Source organism: Dysidea avara, chromosome 3 (assembly GCF_963678975.1).
Source record: "Dysidea avara chromosome 3, odDysAvar1.4, whole genome shotgun sequence".
In the NCBI taxonomy this organism is placed as follows: Eukaryota; Metazoa; Porifera; class Demospongiae; order Dictyoceratida; family Dysideidae; genus Dysidea; species Dysidea avara.
This window is the reverse complement of record NC_089274.1, coordinates 7,127,171-7,149,279: the sequence shown is the minus strand read 5'-3', so window position 1 is coordinate 7,149,279 and position 22,109 is coordinate 7,127,171. Positions and strand designations below refer to the sequence as shown.

The window sequence follows — 22,109 nt, the reverse complement described above, 5'->3', positions numbered from 1 at the left end:
TGACAGGGATTAAATCAACAGGAGATATATCAATGAGATTATGAACAATTTTGTAGAGGATGGATACTTGTCTGCGGTGTTCTAAACTGGGAATGTTAAGGTCAATGAGCATGTTGGTTACGCTGCTGAAATGCGCGAAGTCACTTCAAGTCACTAGCCATAATGAATCTGGCAGATTGCCTCTGTACTTAATTGTTCAAGTTTATCAATGTCTCTTCTGATGTGAGGGGACCAGACAGGGTTGGCGTATTCTAAGATTGGTCTTATCATGGTATTATAACATTTCAATTTAATTTGAGTTGGGAAGGACTTAAGATTTCTCTTTAGGAATGCTTTGACTGCAAGTGATGTTAGTAATGTGTGTGGACCATGACAAATCATTGGTGATTGTAACTCCTAAATATGTAGATGAAACTTCTTTGATAGAGATGTCATTAATGGTGTAGTTGTAGGTGATTGGATTGTGTTTACGGGTGATTCTCATGAATAGCTACACTTTTATCAGGCCTTATGATGTATGTTTGACATATTTTTACCAATCGTACTGAGTGAAACCATAGATAGTTAGTATATTCTCCGGAGAATATACTATCTAATAGTATCTATGGCGAAACACACGTGATATATAGTCCACAGGCACAGTACTGAAAACGGTTCTAATTTTAGCGCCAGCGCTTGCACGCGATGGCAGGGCGTAGTGAAGTACTAGTGTATGATGTCGCGGTGATAGGAGCTGGTGTGATAGGAAGTGCTGCAGCTTACCAGATTGCTAAGACAGGATTGAAAGTTGTCTTGTTGGAACAGGTTTGAATTTACGCTGAACATGGTTATAATTTGTCTCAACCTCTGGCGTCTTCGAGGGCGCGCCTTCCTGAATAGGGATCGCCGGTATCTTTAGAAGTATATTGTTGCTAGACTATAAAAGCTAGCGAATTCTGTAAAACAAACGTGGAGACATGATGATTTACCAGTTTTTGAACAATTATCTCAATGTAGATGCTTCAGATTTGTTAATCGGTAATAGCGAACTAGGGGTCATGATTTCAAACCGCATACTTCAATTAGAGTGAGATCTTCATTTTTTACCATAAGAGCTATCAATGACTGGAATAACCTTATCATGTAGTTAATGTACCCTCATTAAAAGTTTACTTGACTATAATTATTAATTAGTTGATTTGTTGTATAGTTGACTTTTTGCTCTGTAATTATTATTAATAATAAGTAACTTGTTCTGTAAAGATCAGGCTCTCTGAGCTTTCTTTACCTGTCACAATTAATACTAAGCTGATCAAATATAATAAAGTTTATGTGCAGACTAAACAGGGCCATTCAATGATCTATGGCAAACACAGAGTCATGGCTACGGTGCTGTATATTCTCCATCACTGCATCATGACTGAGTGCAAACAATAAACTATGTTTGGCAGACCTGTCATCACAATGCTCTTAATCACAAGGCTGTCCAAATTTTTTTGTAGATCAAGATGTAAAAGTGTTGCCATAAATTCTTTCAAACTGATCAGTTTAGCTATACTGTTCATACCAGAGTCCATAATGAGCTCCTGTTCATACATTTTGTCTACTAATGAACTGTATACAATTTTATTGAGACCATGCATTCCCCATTACTTGCATGTAGTTAGATATACTCCTTTTATTTGTATGTACTGCATTTATGTATAGTAAATCACCAGCAACATTGAAGGAAATGGTAAATGCTTTGTTAGCAACATAATGCAATACTGTAGCTAATGGGCCACAGCTAGTAGCGCCATATTTAACAGGAAATTTTTGAAGGGCTAGCAGTTCCCAACCAAAACTTGTTTGCTGGAATGTTAAAATCAGATGTCTGCCATGTAGCTGTGCATATCCTGTAAGGGTGAACTTGAAAAAGGTAATTTATAGTATGTATATAAACTTTCTGGCAGGATTTATGTACTTACACTTTGTTGCTAGTTTGATGTTGGTCACACCAGGGGTAGTTCCCATGGTGGTTCCCGGATCACCAGACACCTCTACAACACTGACTACTACACCAAGATGACAATTGAGGCCTTCCCATTATGGGAACAAGTAGAAAAGGAGTCTGGAATAACTGTGTATAGGTAGGTAATGATACTAGGTTCATGTGTGTTTTGTAGATCATCTTACTGTAGTTGTAAATCTAGGTTTAGCATGTGTGCATGCATACACACACACACACACACACACACACACACACACACACACACACACACACACACACACACACACACACACACACACACACACACACACACACACACACACACACACACACACACACACACACACACACACACACACACACACACACACACACACACACACACACACACACACACACACACACACACACACACACACACACACACACACACACACACACACACACACACACACACACACACACACACACACACACACACACACACACACACACACACACATGCACTACAAGCACAAGTACACATATGTACATTTTGCACTATAGAAAGACTGGACTAACTCAGTTTGCTCCTAAAGGCTCTAAGACAGTGGATAACTTACTTGCTATCATGAAACAGTTTGATCTACCAGTCAGTGTAGTGGATGCCAAGGAGGCCAAAGACAAGTGCCCCTACATTACTGTACCTGACAATTTTGTGGGAGTCTTTGAGGAAGACGCTGGAATATTAGCCACCAGCAAATGTGTGACTGCTCTACAGGTGAAGTATATAATTAGTCAGTGTATGTACCAGGCTATGAGGTGTATACGTAGTCACACCTTGTGTGATATTAATCATGTTGATAAACAAACATACTATTAAGAAATGTGCTTGAGATGATATCCCAAATAATTATGTGTTAGAGACATATGGCCATTTTATAGTATAGTAATCATGATATTAAAATATGGAGTTGTGTTACTGTGCCATTACCAACTAATGTAAGGGGAACCCCCTGTATATGACCTGCTGTAGAAGAGCTATGTACATCCGATATAGAGTCTGTATCCTTTCTTGATTCTTGGCAGAATGTGTTTATCAAGAGTGGAGGGAAACTACTTGACTGTTATCCAATAACTGAAGTTGTTCCCGGGAACATTGTTGTACTGAAAAGCAGCACCAAGGAAGTTATCAGAGCCAAGAAAGTGGTCATCACAGTAGGTAAGGTTTGAAGAAACACATATTGTACATTTGTGTGCTGGATATATGACACACACAAACACTGCTAGAGTAGCTAGTTATAATGTTTTGATAGATACGTAACTTCAGTATGTTATGTGCATGTGTGGGTTTACTAGTATTAGTTGTTCACAAAATTTGCTGACTAGTCAGACTGGCTCACCAGAAGTCTTGATAGTGTGGGTAACACATAACAGATAATAAGGGAGTACCAAATTCCAGTCAATAAACTAATTACATTGTGTAGTTCATGTTATAATGATAACATTGATTGCATCATATCTGGATTAAACCTGAGGGAGGGTACCATTGCTCTCAACTGCTATTGTATATCCAAGAGTTTAAATGTGACTGTCTCTGGGAAAGCCGGTTTTATCGCCCATTAAAAGTATCAAGAAACGTCGGTTTTAAATATGCAGAGTGTTGTAGCTGGCCAGTGGTAGTAGCTATGCATACCAAATTTTCACACGTTTTACAACAATGTCTTACCTTCCTGCTCATCTACTGAAGAAGTTGTAACAGCTAAAATTCTCGCCATTTTATTTTTAAACCGAGGTTGACTGTATCAGGCATGCTGCAAAAAGGGTGGGAGGTGGGGGCCCTGGAAAGTGGGCAAGATGGTGTTCAAAAATTGAAAAGGAACATGTTGGGATGAATTAGGCCAAGTTATGGGCCATTTAGGGCTCAGAACTGGCTAAAATGAAAGGAAATTCACAGTGCAAGTCATTGTCCAACACCGCGGAGCTGTACAGCCACACACAGCCATCTCTTGGTTGGCCAGGGCTCCATCAAGACCCCAGACCACTCGTACAGCTCACCACTGTGCTTTTAAAAAGCAGCCAGCAGAAGTAGACCTCTTTACTCTGGTTGACTGTGACAGTGAAACTTGATAGTGCATTCATTAAGATTTGTGTTTATGTGAAAAAATCAAACTTCCTGTCTTGGGTGATAAGAACGGTTTTCATAGATCCAGTCACAAATTGTCAAACAGCTACATTTCGTATGTTTCATGCCAGGCATGTACAATGGCTCTAATCCTTCTACCTGATAATGATGTATAAAAGTCCAATTAAATATACACACTCTATTGCTAGCATGTAGGGGGAAGGACTAAAACCTTACATGAACATTCAGAAGTTTTACTGCCAATGATCATTGACATGTATATAGCAGGGAGAATATACCGTAATTTGCTTTATTTTTGTTTTGTGCTACAAAATCTCACGATAAAATTATTTTTTAATGTTTTTGTATGATGTACAGTGAACAAAAATTTGTTTTACACAAATTTTACAGTATTTGACTTCCCTATTAGAATATCTTGATCTTTTGCAGCACTGGTAGCTACCCATTAAGTCATGTTCTTTGATACTTAATGTGTTTTAGTTAAAAACCAATAGCTACAGTATTAAAGGCAGCAAGGCACACAGTTAATACTTGGGAATTTTGGCTAGTACAGCAAATAATGCTCAGAACTAGCTTCTTTACCTATGGTGTTTCTTCATGAAACAAAGCCTTGGTTCTGCCTTCCACTTTTGTTCATGTAAGGGAGGGACGACTTGAAAGGATATACACAATTTGTAGTAATCTACAAGGCTTGCGCTGTCATTTTTTGGTCACTGCAACACTCATACAGCCACTAGAAAGGCTGTTTACACCACATTCAGAAACTAGTATTACCCGTATTTCAAATTGGCAAGAAGTATATGCTTCAGTGTAAAGCTCACCTGCCTGTTAGTTTAATAGAGAGTGTATGGAGCACTCACACCAGCTGCTTTTAGCATAAAGCTTATTTACCACACAAGTGTGGGTGTGGACAGACAAAGAAACGAACATACATACAAACACAAATTTTTCAAAAACAAATTCAGTAAACCAGGCATGTGGCCACAGGCTGGCTGTGGGTATGCGCCTGGTCCCTTATACTCTGAATTAGGGATTTAATGTCCATTAGTATATCTTCAGGTGAAGGTGTACTACTACTTTAATCAAACTCAAAAAATTTAATTTTACCTTGTAACTGTTTGTTTACTTTTTGTAACATAATTATAATTAATCCATGCATGCCACATAAAAAGAAGGTATGGTGCCAGATTTAATGCTTTCGCCTGAATATGCATCCCAAGTCTGACTCCCAACTATTATTTGCCGAATATGGAGTAGTCATTTTAGCTATGTTCAGCCCATTACACAGTGTTACAAATGAAGAACAGTGTAGACACGTCTCTTGCAATCAATTCAGTTGCTATGGAAAATATGGATGTTTCCATTGCAAGAGTAGAGAGGCTATCACATGCTACCATGAATCGATACCTTGTGCTGTCAGCAAAAAGAAAGGAGGCAAAGAAAGGTTAGTCCATGATGCATGCATGGTACTTAACTGGGGCATGCCAAAAGACACCTGTTGGGCTGAAGTAACATCCAGCAGTGAAAAATTCAAGCCCGTAGTCTTAGCCGTTTTTGAGTTAAATTTGTCAGACAGTAGAAAATTCTACTAAATAATTTTAAAATCAGAGTAACCTATTGGAAGCATTTTGGGTCATACTGAAGGCACTTTTATGTGCTTGGTTTTATACCTAACCAATACTGCCAAGGCACTATGAAGGTATAGTAAGGCTGGTTTCTGGTCAATTTATTTTTTTGTGAGAAGTATAAACCTCCATGATCCCTACTATACATTACTACTGTACTGTATGATGACCATAAACATGTATCTATTGTGTTATAGCTTAGTGAGAGATTGTAAGGTATGTAGTCTAGTTGTATGTAGTCTAGGTTGTATGTAGTGTGGGTGATTTCCAAGGGTGATCTCCTGTGATTATTTTATGAGAGTAGTTGATTGCCTGCAGCAACCAAATATTTTGAGGAAGGAATATTTTCAAGGTTTAGCAATGCTTCAATAAGAATTTCGTGGATTTGCAAATGTAGGTCTAGGATGAAATTTTCACCGTTGACCCCAAAATCTGAAAATATTTCCCATATGAAATATTTAGGCTATTTTACAGTACAATATGTGAGGATCTGGTTGCACAAGACTAAGGCTTCAGGCAACCAAACTCTAATAAGACAATCACAATGAGTGAAGGAGATTACCCATGCAGCACCCACTCTGCAACTACATGTCTTGTAATCTCTAACAAAGCCAACATACATGTTTATGCAAGTCATGGATAGTAGTGTATTCTCCCTACTGTGTGTCCATGATTTTGTTAGTAAAAGCTCTGAATGTTCAATATAGAATACTGCCCATCTCATTTTGAACATAGGAGAGTGTGGTTTATGGTGAAATAGACTTGAGTAAAGATTTCAGTCCAGTCCAGATTCTTGTCTGGTCTAGAATCCAATCCAGCCCACTTCTCAGTATGCAGGGCTCTTAGGAAATGTTCACATATTTCAACCACCATGTTGTAACCTAGTCTGGCGTAGCCGACCCTTTTACGCCGCTCGCTTTTTGATTAGTTGGGCGGCGCTCGCTGTAAAAGGGTCTGGTCACAACCGAATACTAAACTTGTGTAAGCTGCCACTATAGTGGCAGCACCAATCAAATCACAGCATTTGTAATTAAACTAAACATTCAGCGCGTAAAAAGTGGAACCATGGATACTATTGCCCGGAGGATATCGTATCTATGGTAACTATGCATGGTCTTACTTGGAGTACGCTGTTATCAATTGTATACAGAAGCTTGGCTACATGAAGTGCGCCTCTGACAGTGCTGTCAAATTCGAAGCGAGATTCAAAGCAATAATTCTAAAGCGTTAGTACTGCGTTACCATGACAAAACCCGTGTGATTCAGAGTTAATTAATTCCAGCTGCACAAGTTTGGTATGCGGTTGTGACCAGACCCTTTTACAGCGAGCGCCGCCCAACTAATCAAAAAGCGAGCGGCATAAAAGGGTCGGCTGCGCCAGACTAGTTGTAACCCTGTAAAAGTATGTGTGTATATTCTATTGAAGAGTTTTGTATGTTAACCAGGTCCATGGGCCAAGAAATTTCTGGAACTCCTTGGGTTGGATCTTCCACTGAGAACTGTAAGAAATGAAAGTTTGTTTTGGGAAGCTGATCCTTTACCTGATAATGGCAGAAGAAATTTCAACATCATCATTGTCTCTGATGGTGAGGACACTGATGGATGTTATATGATCCCAGAACATGAGTATCCTGGTTTAGTGAAGGTGTGTGTTGTGTTGTATGTGTGTGCATGCATTTGTGTGACTTGTGTCGATTATGCCAGCATGATTTTAGGCATAAGAGGGGATAAAAAGTATAAATAATGCTGGCATAATGGAGCATAATGGGGTAAATTTCTGCCACAATAAGTATAATAACTTCAGGTATAACTAGTCACAAAGTCAAGGGCTAACCTGTTTTGGACAGTGAAATGATTCCTGACAACAAGTAGAAACATTGCACCCTAACCTTGCCACATTGTTCCTTGTCATACCGAATGCTTGTCATTGTGTGCTTGAGTTAACTGAAGCATGGCAAGGCAGTCTAGTTGAGCTTCGATCATTGAATTTGGTATTATCTAATGTGTCACACCATCTGATTTTGTATAAAATGTGATATGATGATTATTGTTATTGGAAGACAATAACTATGGTGGAAGCTCTGAGGAATAAAGTTAGTGATGAGTCAGTAGCTAGCTAGTGAATGTCTGGACAATGAAAACAGTCAAGTCTGCAATGAGACCATGCAGGTTAATATCAAACCAGGAAAATAATTATTTCAAAAAGATCAAGATTCTCTAATAGAACAGTCAAACACTCTAATAGAACAGTCATCGCATGTGACAGAGAAAATGAGAACCATTTAAGTATTTACCCCCAGATGGAATAGTGCTGCAAATGTGTACTAAGCATGTAGTTGCTGTCCTTTGAATACCAATTGCTACAACTCATGATCAGAAGATTGATCAGAATTATTCAGAAACCATGTGTAATATTTGTGACCATCTCAGCAAAAACCCGACTTGTTTGCACAAGCATGTATATTGAGAAAATTGAAATTTACAAATATTCGTAAAATTACACATGCTACAAAGAAAAACATGCAAGTTTTTATTGGGCCATTACTTGGAGAAGGAAGACTCAAATCGATTAAAACTATACACCATCTTATTTGCCTGCTCATGGGGTCATTTCTTCAACTAAACCGCCTTCATACCCATATGCGTAAGTGACTACAGGGCTAACACTATACCTTAGCTGATTTACTACTCCATGGTGAACATTTTTAGCCAAATTGAAACATTGTAGACTACTGCAAACGAAAGTTATGGTTGCGAATGTAAGCGCCTGTAGTTTATTTTCAGTATGGTCGCTGTACAAATCAAGTATTTTGCTCTTCCTACTGTCTAGCGCTGTAATTCCCAAACTACTACTCACCACAGAAGCTGAAACTTTGGTAATCCATTCCTTGGACACTGCAGATAATGCTGAGAAAATAAAAGAATTTCTGAAGGTGTCCAAACAAGTCAGGTTTTTGCTGAGACACTCTCATTTTATACATAATTATTTGCATACAAATAATGCCTATAGCTTGGCCTATAGCTTCTAAGGGACTACAGATATGCCCACAAACTCCCTGCTCTAATATGCCTACTAAATCTGGAGCCCTTTTCAAGCTATTGTTATTATTTGTACGTTGCAGTTGAAGTGACACTTCTTCATTCACATGTTATTATTGAAGAATTTTTCTACACAAAGAAATACACACAAAATAAAAGTATAGTGCATTTCTGAAAAAGCATAAAAGTAAGCATAATAGGCAGAAAATTGGGGAAATGCCAAAAAGCATAATAGGCAAATTTTGGACCATAATAGATTCAAGCCTGGGTATGTGTGTGCGTGCATGCGTGTGTGTGGTTTTCTTTGATATATTAAATGTGTAATGAGAATAGGATGGACTGCACAGTAGACAGAACACATCATCGCCAGTCCTGTTGGCTGAAAGTTTTGATATTGGTAATCTTTTAAGCTTAGCTGGGCTTGCACATTACCAATGACGTATGGAATGACTATACTGGAGACATTTCATGCTCATGTTGAGTGATGATAAAGTTATACAGACCTTCTTCATTCGCTAAGGATCATTGTTCATGAAGCTGTTTAAGAATAGACAATTTTTTTTTGCTATTTCACAGTGTTTTGCCAAACCTGCTAAGAATCGTTTAGGAAATATCAGCATGTGGTTCGACAGATATATGTGACCATCCTCACTCAACATGGCAACTATTTATTAGGACAGAATCATCTGCTGGGTGACTTGCTTGCAAGTAAATATTATAGGAGTGGGTTCAGGTACTGTTGGACTTTGGTACCCAGGCCTTTACTTGTGAGACATGGTACAGCCTTCACTTGTGTGTATAGCATAAAGTATTATAGTGTTTATGTTGTAATAGTGTAAAATATAAAATAAGTATAGGGAGTAGTGGGTATGTAGATGTATAATGTTATGTATGCCTGGTACATTATTGTTCCCCTGTAAGAACTGGACTCACATTCAATTCGCCTTCTTTTTTCCAGAAATCAATGATACATATAATAATTACGTAATACTAACATCATCATAATGACCTGTGAAGGTACCATTTATCTATGGCTATCTGCATGGTGACCCTTAGCATCCAGCATAGTAATGGCAAGAAGTCTTCTATCATTGCCCTTTTTTGAAAGTGTTCATTCTATTACTGTAATGCAACTGCTGCTACAGCTACCCTGTTTTGTAGCCTAGTGAAATGTGTTACATTTTATGAACATTTTTGTTACTATAGATATCATACAGATCAAAGTATGGGGTTGAGGTGGACCCTGATGCAAGAGATGCTAAAGTTACTCAAGACGGGATAGAGATAACAAAGAAATTCATCTCAAAATATTGTACTGGGATCAGCACCACTCCTAGTGTAGTGGAACCATGTATAGTTACTGTAAGTGCAACAAGGCTAAAGCAAAGCATCAAATTTATCGCACCATAATAGGTGGATTAATTGTGCCATACTATAGATATTTGCTTGCTAAAATAAAAATATAAATCACAGTGAAAATTGACATGTGTATATATACACTAATAGAACAGTTGGTAAGTTTAATAGAGCAGTCTGTTAGCTATTTGATGTACCGGTTTATTTGAATATTTATAAAGCATGGGGAACTGAGGTATGAATATTGAGCGTAATTACTGTATGAGCATATTCGGTTAAGTTATTGAGCATGCAAAACAGCATAACATATTAGGTAAATTAAAAGTGTAATTACAGTAGGATGGTGCCTAGGTTAAGGTATGTTGGTACATTACAGCCAAATTTACTCTTGTTCTATACTGTCTGCTGTACTACGTAAGCAAATTTTGGAGAGGATGTTTGGTTTCCAACTTGATTAGCTGCTTCATGGGTGAAACCACCAAGAGTATTGAGAGGGATTGGTCATTGTATAAGTGTAGGTTTTTGCCCTCAGTGATAATTTTCAGGTCTCTAAAATAGCACAGATACTCAGATTTGTACAATAAATGCTTTATGCTATATATCTCATGCGGCTCTGGTTGCTTCCAGTAATGATGGCTCCTGATCAAATTAGTGTTTACATAGTGCTAAAATAACTCACTGATAGGCTTCCTAGATGAATACAATTATCTTTATAACCCAGCAATGATTTCTAACAACACTGGTACACAGCACCTGTGACTGGAATTGTGACATATAGATCTTGTAAATATTTGCTGAACCACTAAATATTCATTGCTAAAATTTGTTGTTATAATGTACGGTATGCACGTTACAATTACACAGTGCCTGTAGCAAATAATTACTACTTACTGCACAATCTTTTTCTGATGTACGTAGCTACTTGACAATATATAGTTGAAAAGTCTATACCTTTACTGTAGATGTTAGTGCTAATAATGATATTACTGCATTTTGTTGTTCCCCACAGAAAACACCTGACAATGATTTTATCATTGATAAACATCCAATATACAATAATATCATTATTGGAGTAGGATTTACAGGTGCATAGAAGTCTTAGTGTGATAGTGTCTACACTGTATGTGTGTGATCATTTGGTAGTCACTGATTAAAGCACTTGTGTGGGTGAAGATCAAACGAATAAGGGTGCTATTATTTCTAGAAAGGAAAATACAGCACTGTTAATCATGTGCATAATATTTTAAATTGCCAGAAGTAGCCAAAATAATGCTATCTGTTTGTTTTATGACCAAACTTGTACTATTATAGTCATTTACCAATTGTCTGATGGCTGAAAACTGATGCGGTTAAGTCTACAAAATGGATACTCCAAACAAAGATGACCAGAAAGCACTTTAAACCAGTTTAAGCACTCAGCCTTAACTGGTCTTGAGCCAAATATAGCACTCGGCTTTGCCTCGTGCTGTATTGGTCTCTCGCCCATGCCCTCATGCTATTTTTTCCATATTGCACTTGCAACAGTGCTATAATGGGTAGCTGTAGTGTATACATTTGTTTAAAAAGCCCGTGGTCCTGTATTGTAGATCTGTAGCTACAGTTTCACCATAAATGCTGTCCAGTACTAATGCTGTCAGTTACAAATTAATTAGGATATTACAACAAGTGAATACATACTTGCGTGTACAGTATTAGTGAATTTCACATTACATTCTTCGATATTCCTTAGCAGCTAAACTGCTTTATTGCTTATATATAGTGGCTATGCATGGCTCCAAATGTACTTCATGATCTTAATTCACCTTATTAAAAAAGGCCACCTCATCATTAAGGCCATCTTTCTGATAATTGAGGTTTTTCTCTGGAACTGGAATGCTTTTATATGCATGTAAAAGGCACAGCTTGTTTTTGATTGTCTAACTAATGCATGAGGACTATAGTACTGTAAACTTGGCACCAGGACCTTGTAAGCACCACAAAGTACCATAATTTGCTTTTTTAGTTGTAAAATAATTTTCGTATGCAAGTATTTGTACGAAAATTTCTTACACGAAAGATTTTTTTGCATAAGATCGAACTACTCTAATAGAGCAGTCATACAAAAACATTTTTACACGAATAATTTTATCACGAAAGTAAAGTAAATTATGGTAGTTTTCAGCACTTATAGTCTGCTGCAGATACTAAAGTACATGTTTAACTGGTAAGGGAACTGCCAAATATGTGCTTTTTTTATTACACTGGTAGTTTACTCCAGGCAGGATATGAGGTCCTGCTATTGTAGTCTTGCTATTGTACTGTATGATACCTGTTACATTCATATCTCTGTATGTGGAGCAGACCCGTTAATTGCAGCTTTATAACTCTGCCTCCATCCATTCCTACAGGTCATGGGTTCAAGTTGGCTCCAGTTGTAGGCAAGATACTCTGTGAAATGACAATGGATCTACCACTATCGTATGATATGACTCCATTTGCTGTAAATAGATTTGGAAAGTAGTGAAATTGTGAAGTGTAAAAGTTGCATAAAATGCATAAAATTGTGAATTTTTTTCTAATTATTTGAGTGCAATTGTGAATCGCGCATATCTGTGTATTAATGATTTAGCCCTGTACTGATACCACATCTGATTATTTAAATCTGATATCCCATATATTTATTTAGTATCAGTACAGGTTGTTTGATCAGGCTATGTCACAGAAATAGCCATTACTTCAAAAGTGTAATTAATATCCTGCCTTGTTTAGAGATAGAAGTGTGGTTAACATAATCATGATCACTAGCTGTATAAAATTCAATGTGCTATGCTTTTCAACAATTGCAATGCAATACTGTAGCTATGTAGTTACCATTGATTATTTACCAAGTGTTCTGATAAGAAACTGGGTACAAATCAACTGCACAAAGAAAAAGAAACTGATGCCAAAATTATCTAGTGAGCAAAAATTGGGAGATTCCAACCCAAACACACCAATCTCCCCACCCACGAACACTTACAGTTTACAATTGCACTATAAAAAGTCACTTGCATGATTCTATGGCTTGAACTGCTATATTATATGATTTATATTCATTCGTTAAAATAATTTGGAACATGTTTCATCATGTAGAGTTGTATTGGTTGTGAGGTTTTTAGTTCCTGTAAAACCATCCGCTATATTATTATGTGGAAACATTTGACAACCAACCAGGTACTTGTTTAACATACTAACAGCTTGCTCATTGTTTATAAGGACTCAATCAGGTGCTCATTCCCCTACACAGTCAATAATTGCAACATGTGTTCCTTTATGGAACATTGCTGGGCAGTGCAAACACTTATACAGATTACAAAGTAGGAATTCAAAGTGACAAGTTTGTCGCCTCGTGTTTGGTTTTACTTTTACACATAAATCTTTCTGTGAGATATGGTTATATCAAGAGTAAATAATGGAAGAGTTATTTACTCTTGCTTACAATAATAGAACAGTTGATGCTACTGATGACACCACTGTTATTATAGTTTACAATGCAGCCAAATTCTTAATGCACAATGAGTACTGTTTACATTTAACCAGATGTTCAAAGTTTATGGCAAAAAATTTGAGCATAATTTTGAGCACATAGTGCTAATAGGCAAAAATTTTGAGCACTGCAGCATAGCATAATAGGAAAAATTAAAAGCATAATAGGCTGGTGCTTAATGTCTATACTAGAACAGCCAAGCTGTGGTGTGTCCCCCCAAAAGGCCAGCTGCACATGCAGGGTCGCCAGGGTGAAAAGTTGTGAAATTATCAAGGTGCAGCCAAGAAATGGTTGCATGGGGCTATTATCTCTGATGCATAGCCATGGGCTGATCCAGGGTTTGGCAATGGGGGTTGCACCAGACCAGGGTAGAGACTGGGGGGGGGGGGCTGTAAAAGCTATTTTACATGTTTCAGGAGTAAAAATTTTGATGTAGAGTGGTAAAGTTTTATGCACAAAATTAATATCTATATCTATGTGATCAAGAGTTGTATGGGGATAATGAGTAGTTCAGCTGGCTATAGATATATGGACCTATATGTATTTATTTATTGATTAGCAAAACCCATCAAGGGTATAACACTAATGTACAAAAAAAAGGTCATGTAAGTGCATAATAATATTATGTAATAATATATATAATATAGGGCTGCAGATGCTAGTTTTTCGTATACTCAACGACTCTATGGATGATTCTCATGAGTGTTATATGTGGTGACTGTTCTATTGGAGTATTTGACTTACTGCTCTATTATATAGAGTATCTTGATATTTGATTTGGGGGAGGGGGGCACGTGCTTCCCTTGGATCCGCCACTGTAAAGCTATAATCCTCGTAGGTTCAGTAATGGAAAAAATTTTGTGATAGGAGGAAATTCACTTGCATTGTCGTTAATTGCCATCACTATAGCTAGCTATTATGAGTGCGATAGGTGCTCCCGATTAGGTCATCCGTGAGTGCGCACGTGTGTCAATTATATTTAATCATCCGCTACGTCATAGAGCTATAGGCGTCTATATATCGAACACTTAAGTTGATTATTTTATATTGTATTTATCTCGTATAGTGTACATGTATGGTGGAGGGATTACTTAATGGCTGATTTGGAACTACTTTTTCCAAAGGCCAAGAGTGCTAATAAGGTGAGAAGAAAAGTCACAGCTAAAGTAGCTATATAGTTAGGTCAATTATGATCACATCTTGGATCACATTAACGGATGTATTATAATTAGTGCTGAACTTTGTCACTTTACAAAAAAGGATGCGGAAGCACTACTCTATAGCTACCTGGTGTTTACCCAACTGAAGCCGGTACAGGTTACGATATACCACCATGAAAGACTAGCGGATGTTCCGAGGGACTGATGTTTTTGGCGAAAAGCTGTTTTTGTAGTCGTGCGTGTTTAAAGCATTTCAATGATGGTTTTTCTCTCTAGCGAAGCCGCCCCCGGCCGGCAGGCAGAAATCGCAGGTAGCTGTAGTAGCTACTAGATTTGGGACTGTGTAGCTCGAGGGGGTAGCTACGGTATCTATACTTGCGAACTGGGTATAGCTATTTATAAGCGTAGATATTATAGTGTCTGTATTTATTGACGGCACACATGCAGACATATAGCTAAATGTTCGGTAGCTACATGCAGGTTGTAGCTATAGTCTACCAGTATAGTTAGCTCTGACTGACACAAGTGTAGGTTCTGTAGGCCGTTGGGTACTCGGGTGGGTACAATATTAGCCTATTACATCATACTCAATATCTGGCATATACAGCTGAAACAGCACATGACATTGTGGTTTGTACAGCTAATAAGTTAATTAATTGGTTATCCCATTTATGGGAATATAATCAATGGGATCATATTGATGTTGATAAACACATTGCATCATTCACATAAAATACCCTATAGCTATAGTGTGTGGTTGCATGACAACCACAATTATTACATCATACATACTGTATGTACTTCATTACAGAAAGAGATCAGACGGATTTTCTTAGCATCTCAAAAAGGTAATCTAACTGTACTGCAGAAATTATGGGATGAAGATGTAGACATTGTCAATGTCCGTTTTAAACAATGGGTGAGTTATTGATATGATACTATATGAACACACTGTATCTGCAGCTTATAAATACACATTATAGTCATCCATAAAATTAGCTACTTTACATGTATTATAGCTATATGCAGCATATAAAAGTCTAGTTCTCGCCAACGTAACACATTAATTATGATTTAGAATTGCATGCATGATAACATGCTATTTTATGCAGTTACATGTATGTTTACTTTGCCTCTAGTTTAATCAAACTCCTTTGCATATATCATCATGGGGAGGTCACGTTGATGTAGTGAGAACTCTTTTAGAGCTGGATGCAGAAATTGATGCTTTAAGTTCAGTATGTCATTACAATGTAATCTGCTATGCATGTACTGATGTGTGTACATATATAGATTCATAGTACACCACTAAATGTGGCAGCATACCATGGCCGATGTGATGTGCTCAAGGTCCTGTTAGAAGCTGGAGCTGACTATGATACTGTAGACTGGGTAAGTCAAAGTGACTATGTAGGGCACACCAACATATACAACTAGTTTGGTATATCCACGTTACTTCACAGGGCCATCAGACACCTTTGTACTGGGCCGCTCGTACTGGTCATGTTGACATTACTAAAGAACTGATCAGCTTTGGAGCTGACCTTGAAATACCTGAAATGGTAAACATTACAGCTGTTTTATCTGTATCATATATACTGTGATGTTTTGAAGACAAGACATTGGACACCACTTCATGCAGCTTCTTATCACGACAAATATGTTATAGTTAAACTACTAGTGGAAGCCGGTGCTAATCTTGATGCTATTGATAAGGTATGGAATTACAAAGACCTTTGTGTGTAATGTAAGTGTAATTATATACTGTGCAAAAATTAAGCCATTAGTATATACGTACGCTAAACATGTAGCTGTACACGCATACATAGACACTTTCACTATGCGCACACAATGTGAATATACTTTCAATGAGCAGGATGGGAAAACACCACTGCAGTTGGCACTAGAGCAAAGGAACACTGAAATTGTGAAATATTTTATTGATGGAGCTGAAATTGATGCTAGTCTATTAGATGAGGTAAGTAACAACATGAGTGTGATGTATTGAGATGTGGTAAGTTCCAGTGTAATTGTATGCATGCATAATTGTAATGATAGAGTTGTTCTATTAGTGTTGTTGTACCCGGTTGTTGTAGTAGGCCATTATTTTATCCTGTATGTGATTGTACATTGTGTGAGATTACACTGACATAATCTACTTGTTATCAACATAACAATGTGCAATGACAGTAGAAAGGCATAGAGTATACATGACCCACATTCATTATGTATATGTAGCACCAACAACTAATGATTGACAGAATAATGATGCAACTGTCAGCGAAATGGAATGCAAATCCAAAGGAAGATGGTTTAAGCATTATGCCAGCACTTGATATAGAGAAAAGTATGTTTACATGGAGTTGTATAGCATACAGTAATTTGTTATCATGTTGTTTATATTCAGGTTTCTATTCGAAAATGAGCCATGAAGAGTTTGACAGAAAGGCAGCATTATCATTTCAACAAGCACTAAAAAGTGGTGTACGTACTGCAAACCAGTTCAAAATTGTTGTAATAGGACCGGAGGGTGCAGGTAAAACCAGTACTATTGATGCCCTCCTAGGAAAAATGTTTCAACCAAATCAATCTACTACTGTTGGTGCTAAGTTAAACAAATGCACAGTTGACCGTATACTTGTTTCTAAATGGCAAGAATCTAATCTAAAAGATCATATAGAAGAGCTGCCTAAACAGTACAGTAGTGAAATGAAACTTTGCATGAGTCAGATGTCTCGGAAATCAGATATCACTGTTCTAGCTAAAGCCAAAAATAGTATTCCACAAAACTGTGCATCATTTGTTTCTCAAGCAAAGAAAGTTATTAAAAGTAAAACAGTGGGTGGAAGTCGTAACATAAAAATCATTATATATGATATAGGAGGCCAAGAGATTTATCAAGTAATACGTTGCTTTTTTCTTGCATCAGAAGACATTGTATTTGTAGTATTTAATGCCTCCATTGGACTAGACGGACAGGTAGAAACTAGACAACGTTGGACTAGGTTTAAGAAGAAGGTTGAAGCAAAAGGTACCCAAACCAATCTTGAGGCTATTGAAATGGCTTTAAATTCTGTGTACAGCAATTCAAATGACGATAAAATCCAGTCTACTTCTAATCGCACTCCAATAGTTTTCATGATAGCAACTCATGCTAAAGGTCTCACAGGTGACCAGAGAGAAGAAATGACAGACAAAATTTATGAGAAATTTTCAGGAAGACCCTTTATGGATCACTTACCAAAGTCTAAAAATGATGCAATCCACTTCATTGACAATTTTGTCAGAGATCCAGAAGCATTCGAGCATCTAAAAGAAGTTGTAATGGCAGCTGCAAATTGTGTTATAAAAAAGAAGTGCCCCATACCATATCTACAGTTTGAGTCAGAAATTCTCAAGACTTCCATAACCAAAACCAGTATTACTAAAGAAGAGGCTACAGCAATTGCTAAAAAGTCCAATTTGCAAGAGGATGTTGAGTTGATTTTGCATCACTTCCACCAAAAGGGGATCTTACAGTACTATGCACAAGTAAAGTCATTACAAAATATAGTATTCATATCCCCCCAGGAAGTGTCTGATAATGTTTCCACTGTGATCAGTACCCACAATTGTGAACCAACTTCAGCTAAACTACAAAAGTCCTGTAACCGATATGAGACATATGGGATACTTGAGGAAGCACTTCTTGATCACATGTTGGAGGCACATAATTGTGCACATAAGAAAAGTATCCTACTTGGTCTGCTAGAGATGTTCGATCTTGCAGTGACTATTCCCAACAATACAAGGTTCATTGATGAAGATCAGTCATATTCCACTCCAACATCGGGTAGAGTTTTTCTAATTCCATCCATGCTCACTTACAATGAAAAGAAAATCTACCACAAAAATGAGGGGGATGTTGTAATCCAATTTCACTTCCCTGACAAGTTTCTGCCAGAAACATTTTTCAATCGTGTGCTAGTAAAGACTGTGGTTTGGTGTTACAAAAATGACCATGAAATTCGAGGGTAAGATAAAGAGTTGATATGTAGCTAGCAGAATTGTGATGTGTGTTTTTGTTGCAGAATGTACCAGGGAAGTGGCCATTTTGATTTTAAAGACAGAAGACAGTACTTCAGATTGCAACAATGTTCAACAACATTTTCAATAAAATGTATCATAACCATTGACCAGAAGCGGGAAACCAGTGAATCTCATCTACAAGAAATGTTGAAACATCGCCAAGAACTTGTCACTCAGTTAAAATGCTGTGTCAATGAAGTACACAACTCTTGCATACCATCTGCTGAAAAACCAATTGCTTACATAGAATGTCCATTGATTCATGAGCCTAACTATCCTCCTCATATCCAGCTTGATCAAATTAATGACACTGATGAGGTTCTGTGTAGACCAAACCACAACCAACCGATTCCAAAAGAAGCCTACATTTTATTGTGTAGAGCCTCATACTGTGAAAGTAAGTACAGATAAAGTCAAATCATGGATGTTTGATTTGTCGTTTTCTGTAGGTGATCTTGGTGCAACATATTCATGTGCAAACTGTGATGGGAGCACAATAATGGATACACTATGGCAGTTACACCCAGAAATGATCAGATACATCAAATTGAATTGTCTGTTTCCTTACTTAAACCGGCACAAAATTCTGACCAGAGACGAAAGGTTCTTTTTCACAGATTCCTCAAAATCACCGTATGACAAAATAACTAAGCTTTTACAAATTTTGGACAGCAAAGATGATGGTACAGTGCTGAAGTTTTTACAAGCACTAAAGGAAGAGACAGAACACACTGGACACAAAAACTTGTGTGCCTTGATTACACAAAAGGGCATAAAACTGTTGTAGATGACTCCAATATACATGAACAATAATTAAAACGACTTTCTTACCATTTTGTATGTTTGCTTGTTGTATTACAATGTTTTCACGGCTGATAAACAATAGGTCTACCAGTTAATTCTACCAATTAATTTGTAAAGCATCTCATGCAGTGTACAACATGCAACTCAGTGTACAAGCACATTATAAGCAGCCTACTCAAGTGTCCACTGGACACCATGACGATTTAACTATTATAGATACTCCATTTCTTGTTCTCCATTAGCTGCAGAACCGTACACTAGACACTGCCCAACAATGCCTTGACAATTGCTTATCCTGTTTCATCTACAATGTTGCCTGCAACTGTTGATTGGTGTTGAATGTCTCAATTTCCAATGGAATACATATGCATTAGGTCACATATGTATTCCAGGCTATGAGATATACACTTATTCCCTGTGTACAGTACTGTATAGTAGGGGTCATGAACATTTGGGTTTTCCTGCGCAAAAGTATCATCCAAAACCAGCTTTGGTGATTAAGGCATGATCAAACTCTAACATGCCTTCAGAGTGACCATAAATATTTAAGCTTCTATGGATTACAACTTTTTAAAAAATTTTTCTAATAACTAACTGACTAACCGATACCTGCAGGCAAGCTGTGGTTAAGGCTATGGGTTTGATTTCTCCACTCATTATATACTTAGGCCCAAGACATGCCTTTTGGCCAATTGCAGCATCTATAATGCATATATCAAGGACTTACCTTTGTCCTCCTCTGTGCCCCCCATTTCCTTCTCCACTATATACCACATAGGTATTGATTCACAGGTACTTCAGTACTGGCTATCACAAGAATCGTCTGCGATTTCCATAGTGAGTGGATTGATTTTAGAGGTGCTTCTCATACGGGGCACAAATTCTGTTGTGCAATTAATTTGTCTGGTGCTAGCTATTGATGTGGTATGTGCTGGTTCATCAGTCATAAATCATGTTACAAAAAAGTAAACAAACAATTGCCAGTAGCTATAAGGAAAATTTTACATTCAAGTAGGGATCATAGAAATAAAAAGCAATAAAACAAGGAACACTAGTGGCCATTTAATCCCTACACTTCAGTCATGGCTATACTATTGACTGAAGTAGGAACTATATGTTCAATAGTATAGCTGCAGGTGTTGACAACCTCACATGTTTCATCACTTTTTATGATCCCCATTTGAATGTATAAAATTTCTAATTTTTCCTTATACTCATTAATCATATGAATGAGAAATAATAGATCTTTAATATGCGTAGCTATATCAGTTATATGACCAAAAATTAAACTGTACTTTTAATAGATTCTTTTATATGGTCATATTTGTGAAAACGTGGTATTGCTGGTCTGTATTGTACATTGTACAGTGGAAAATAGTTCTCACTTTTGGACACAGAATTTTGGACCTATGTTTGCTATATTATAGAAGTTAGAGGTTTTCCTCTTTTAGAGGTAATAATGTATGGAGTCAGACCTGTTGACTTATTATGGAGTTTTTTCTGTTGTGCATTACTTTGCTGAATTTGTTGAGTGGTACCATTGCAACCTTAAATTACTGTAGATTTGTTGCTATAGCAGACCTGTGTCCATCTAATACTTGCTTTCTTATTTGCTTGTTTTGCCAGAATGTGTTTATCAAGAATGAAGGAAAATTACCTGACTGCTACCCAATAACTGAGATTGTTGCTGCAGACATTGTCATACTGAAAAGCAGCACCAAGGAAGATGTCAGAGCTGAGAAAGTTGTTATCATAGTAGGTAGGCTGTGACTGTGTACTTTGAGAAACTTATGCACAGATAGTATTCATAATAGTTGTCATGTTTTGGTGGATATGTGCTTATTTGGGGATAACTCTAGGCATCCCAGTGTGATCAACATGTGGGAGGAATTACTGGTAATAGTTGATGTTACAGTTTACAACAGAAATTTGATGAACAGTCAAAAATAGGCTTACCAGAAGTCTTAACAGTGTGGGTATGACATAACAGTAGGGAATTATCCAAATACCAAATTAACTAATTACATAATGTAATGTGTAATTATCCATGTGGTAATGATAGCATTGATGAAATCATACCAGACTTGTTTCATTGTAACTTAAGGAAGATAGCATTGCTCTTGGATGGTTGTTAGTTTTAGGGTAGCTTAGCAAGCACACACAAAGATTTTTCACATCCAAGATTATGACTTTCAGCTGCATAGCCTTTCAGCCTCTTGTGGATCCCTAAACAATAAAATAGATGATCTTAAATGGTGAGACTGTAACATTTTTCATTGTACATAGCCCACGGCTTTATTTAAAAGCAATACGTAGTATGACCAGAATGTTATTACATATACCATTGCTGGGCTCTTGGAAATGTTCAAATGCTTCAACCACACCCTCATGATCATGTTGTAACTGTCTAACAGTGTATGTTCTACTGAAGAGTTTTTCATGTTAAATAAATAGGTGA

General features: G+C 37.3%; 2 protein-coding genes across 4 annotated transcripts; both read left to right on the top strand.

Moving 5' to 3' along the window:
* The first annotated feature begins 641 nt into the window (after window positions 1–641).
* On the top strand, window positions 642–12,661 carry LOC136249152 (peroxisomal sarcosine oxidase-like). Of its 3 annotated transcripts, none has more exons than XM_066041102.1 (8): window positions 642–804; window positions 1,960–2,108; window positions 2,516–2,729; window positions 3,038–3,170; window positions 7,165–7,364; window positions 9,965–10,120; window positions 11,124–11,199; window positions 12,502–12,661. In XM_066041102.1, the coding sequence occupies exons 1-8, from the start codon at window positions 685–687 to the stop codon at window positions 12,612–12,614; spliced, it is 1,161 nt and encodes a 386-aa protein (XP_065897174.1). In that variant the 5' UTR covers window positions 642–684; the 3' UTR covers window positions 12,615–12,661. The 3 variants fall into 3 exon arrangements, with proteins under 3 accessions (XP_065897174.1, XP_065897175.1, XP_065897176.1); XM_066041104.1 differs by lacking the exon at window positions 642–804 and adding an exon at window positions 816–1,897; XM_066041103.1 differs by lacking the exon at window positions 11,124–11,199.
* A 1,979-nt stretch (window positions 12,662–14,640) lies between these two features.
* Window positions 14,641–19,746, top strand: LOC136249140 (uncharacterized). The gene is made up of 11 exons (XM_066041083.1): window positions 14,641–14,761; window positions 15,591–15,698; window positions 15,919–16,017; window positions 16,073–16,171; window positions 16,243–16,341; window positions 16,394–16,495; window positions 16,656–16,757; window positions 17,018–17,126; window positions 17,187–18,792; window positions 18,850–19,244; window positions 19,297–19,746. The coding sequence occupies exons 1-11, from the start codon at window positions 14,714–14,716 to the stop codon at window positions 19,632–19,634; spliced, it is 3,105 nt and encodes a 1,034-aa protein (XP_065897155.1). The 5' UTR covers window positions 14,641–14,713; the 3' UTR covers window positions 19,635–19,746.
* Window positions 19,747–22,109: the final 2,363 nt, after the last annotated feature.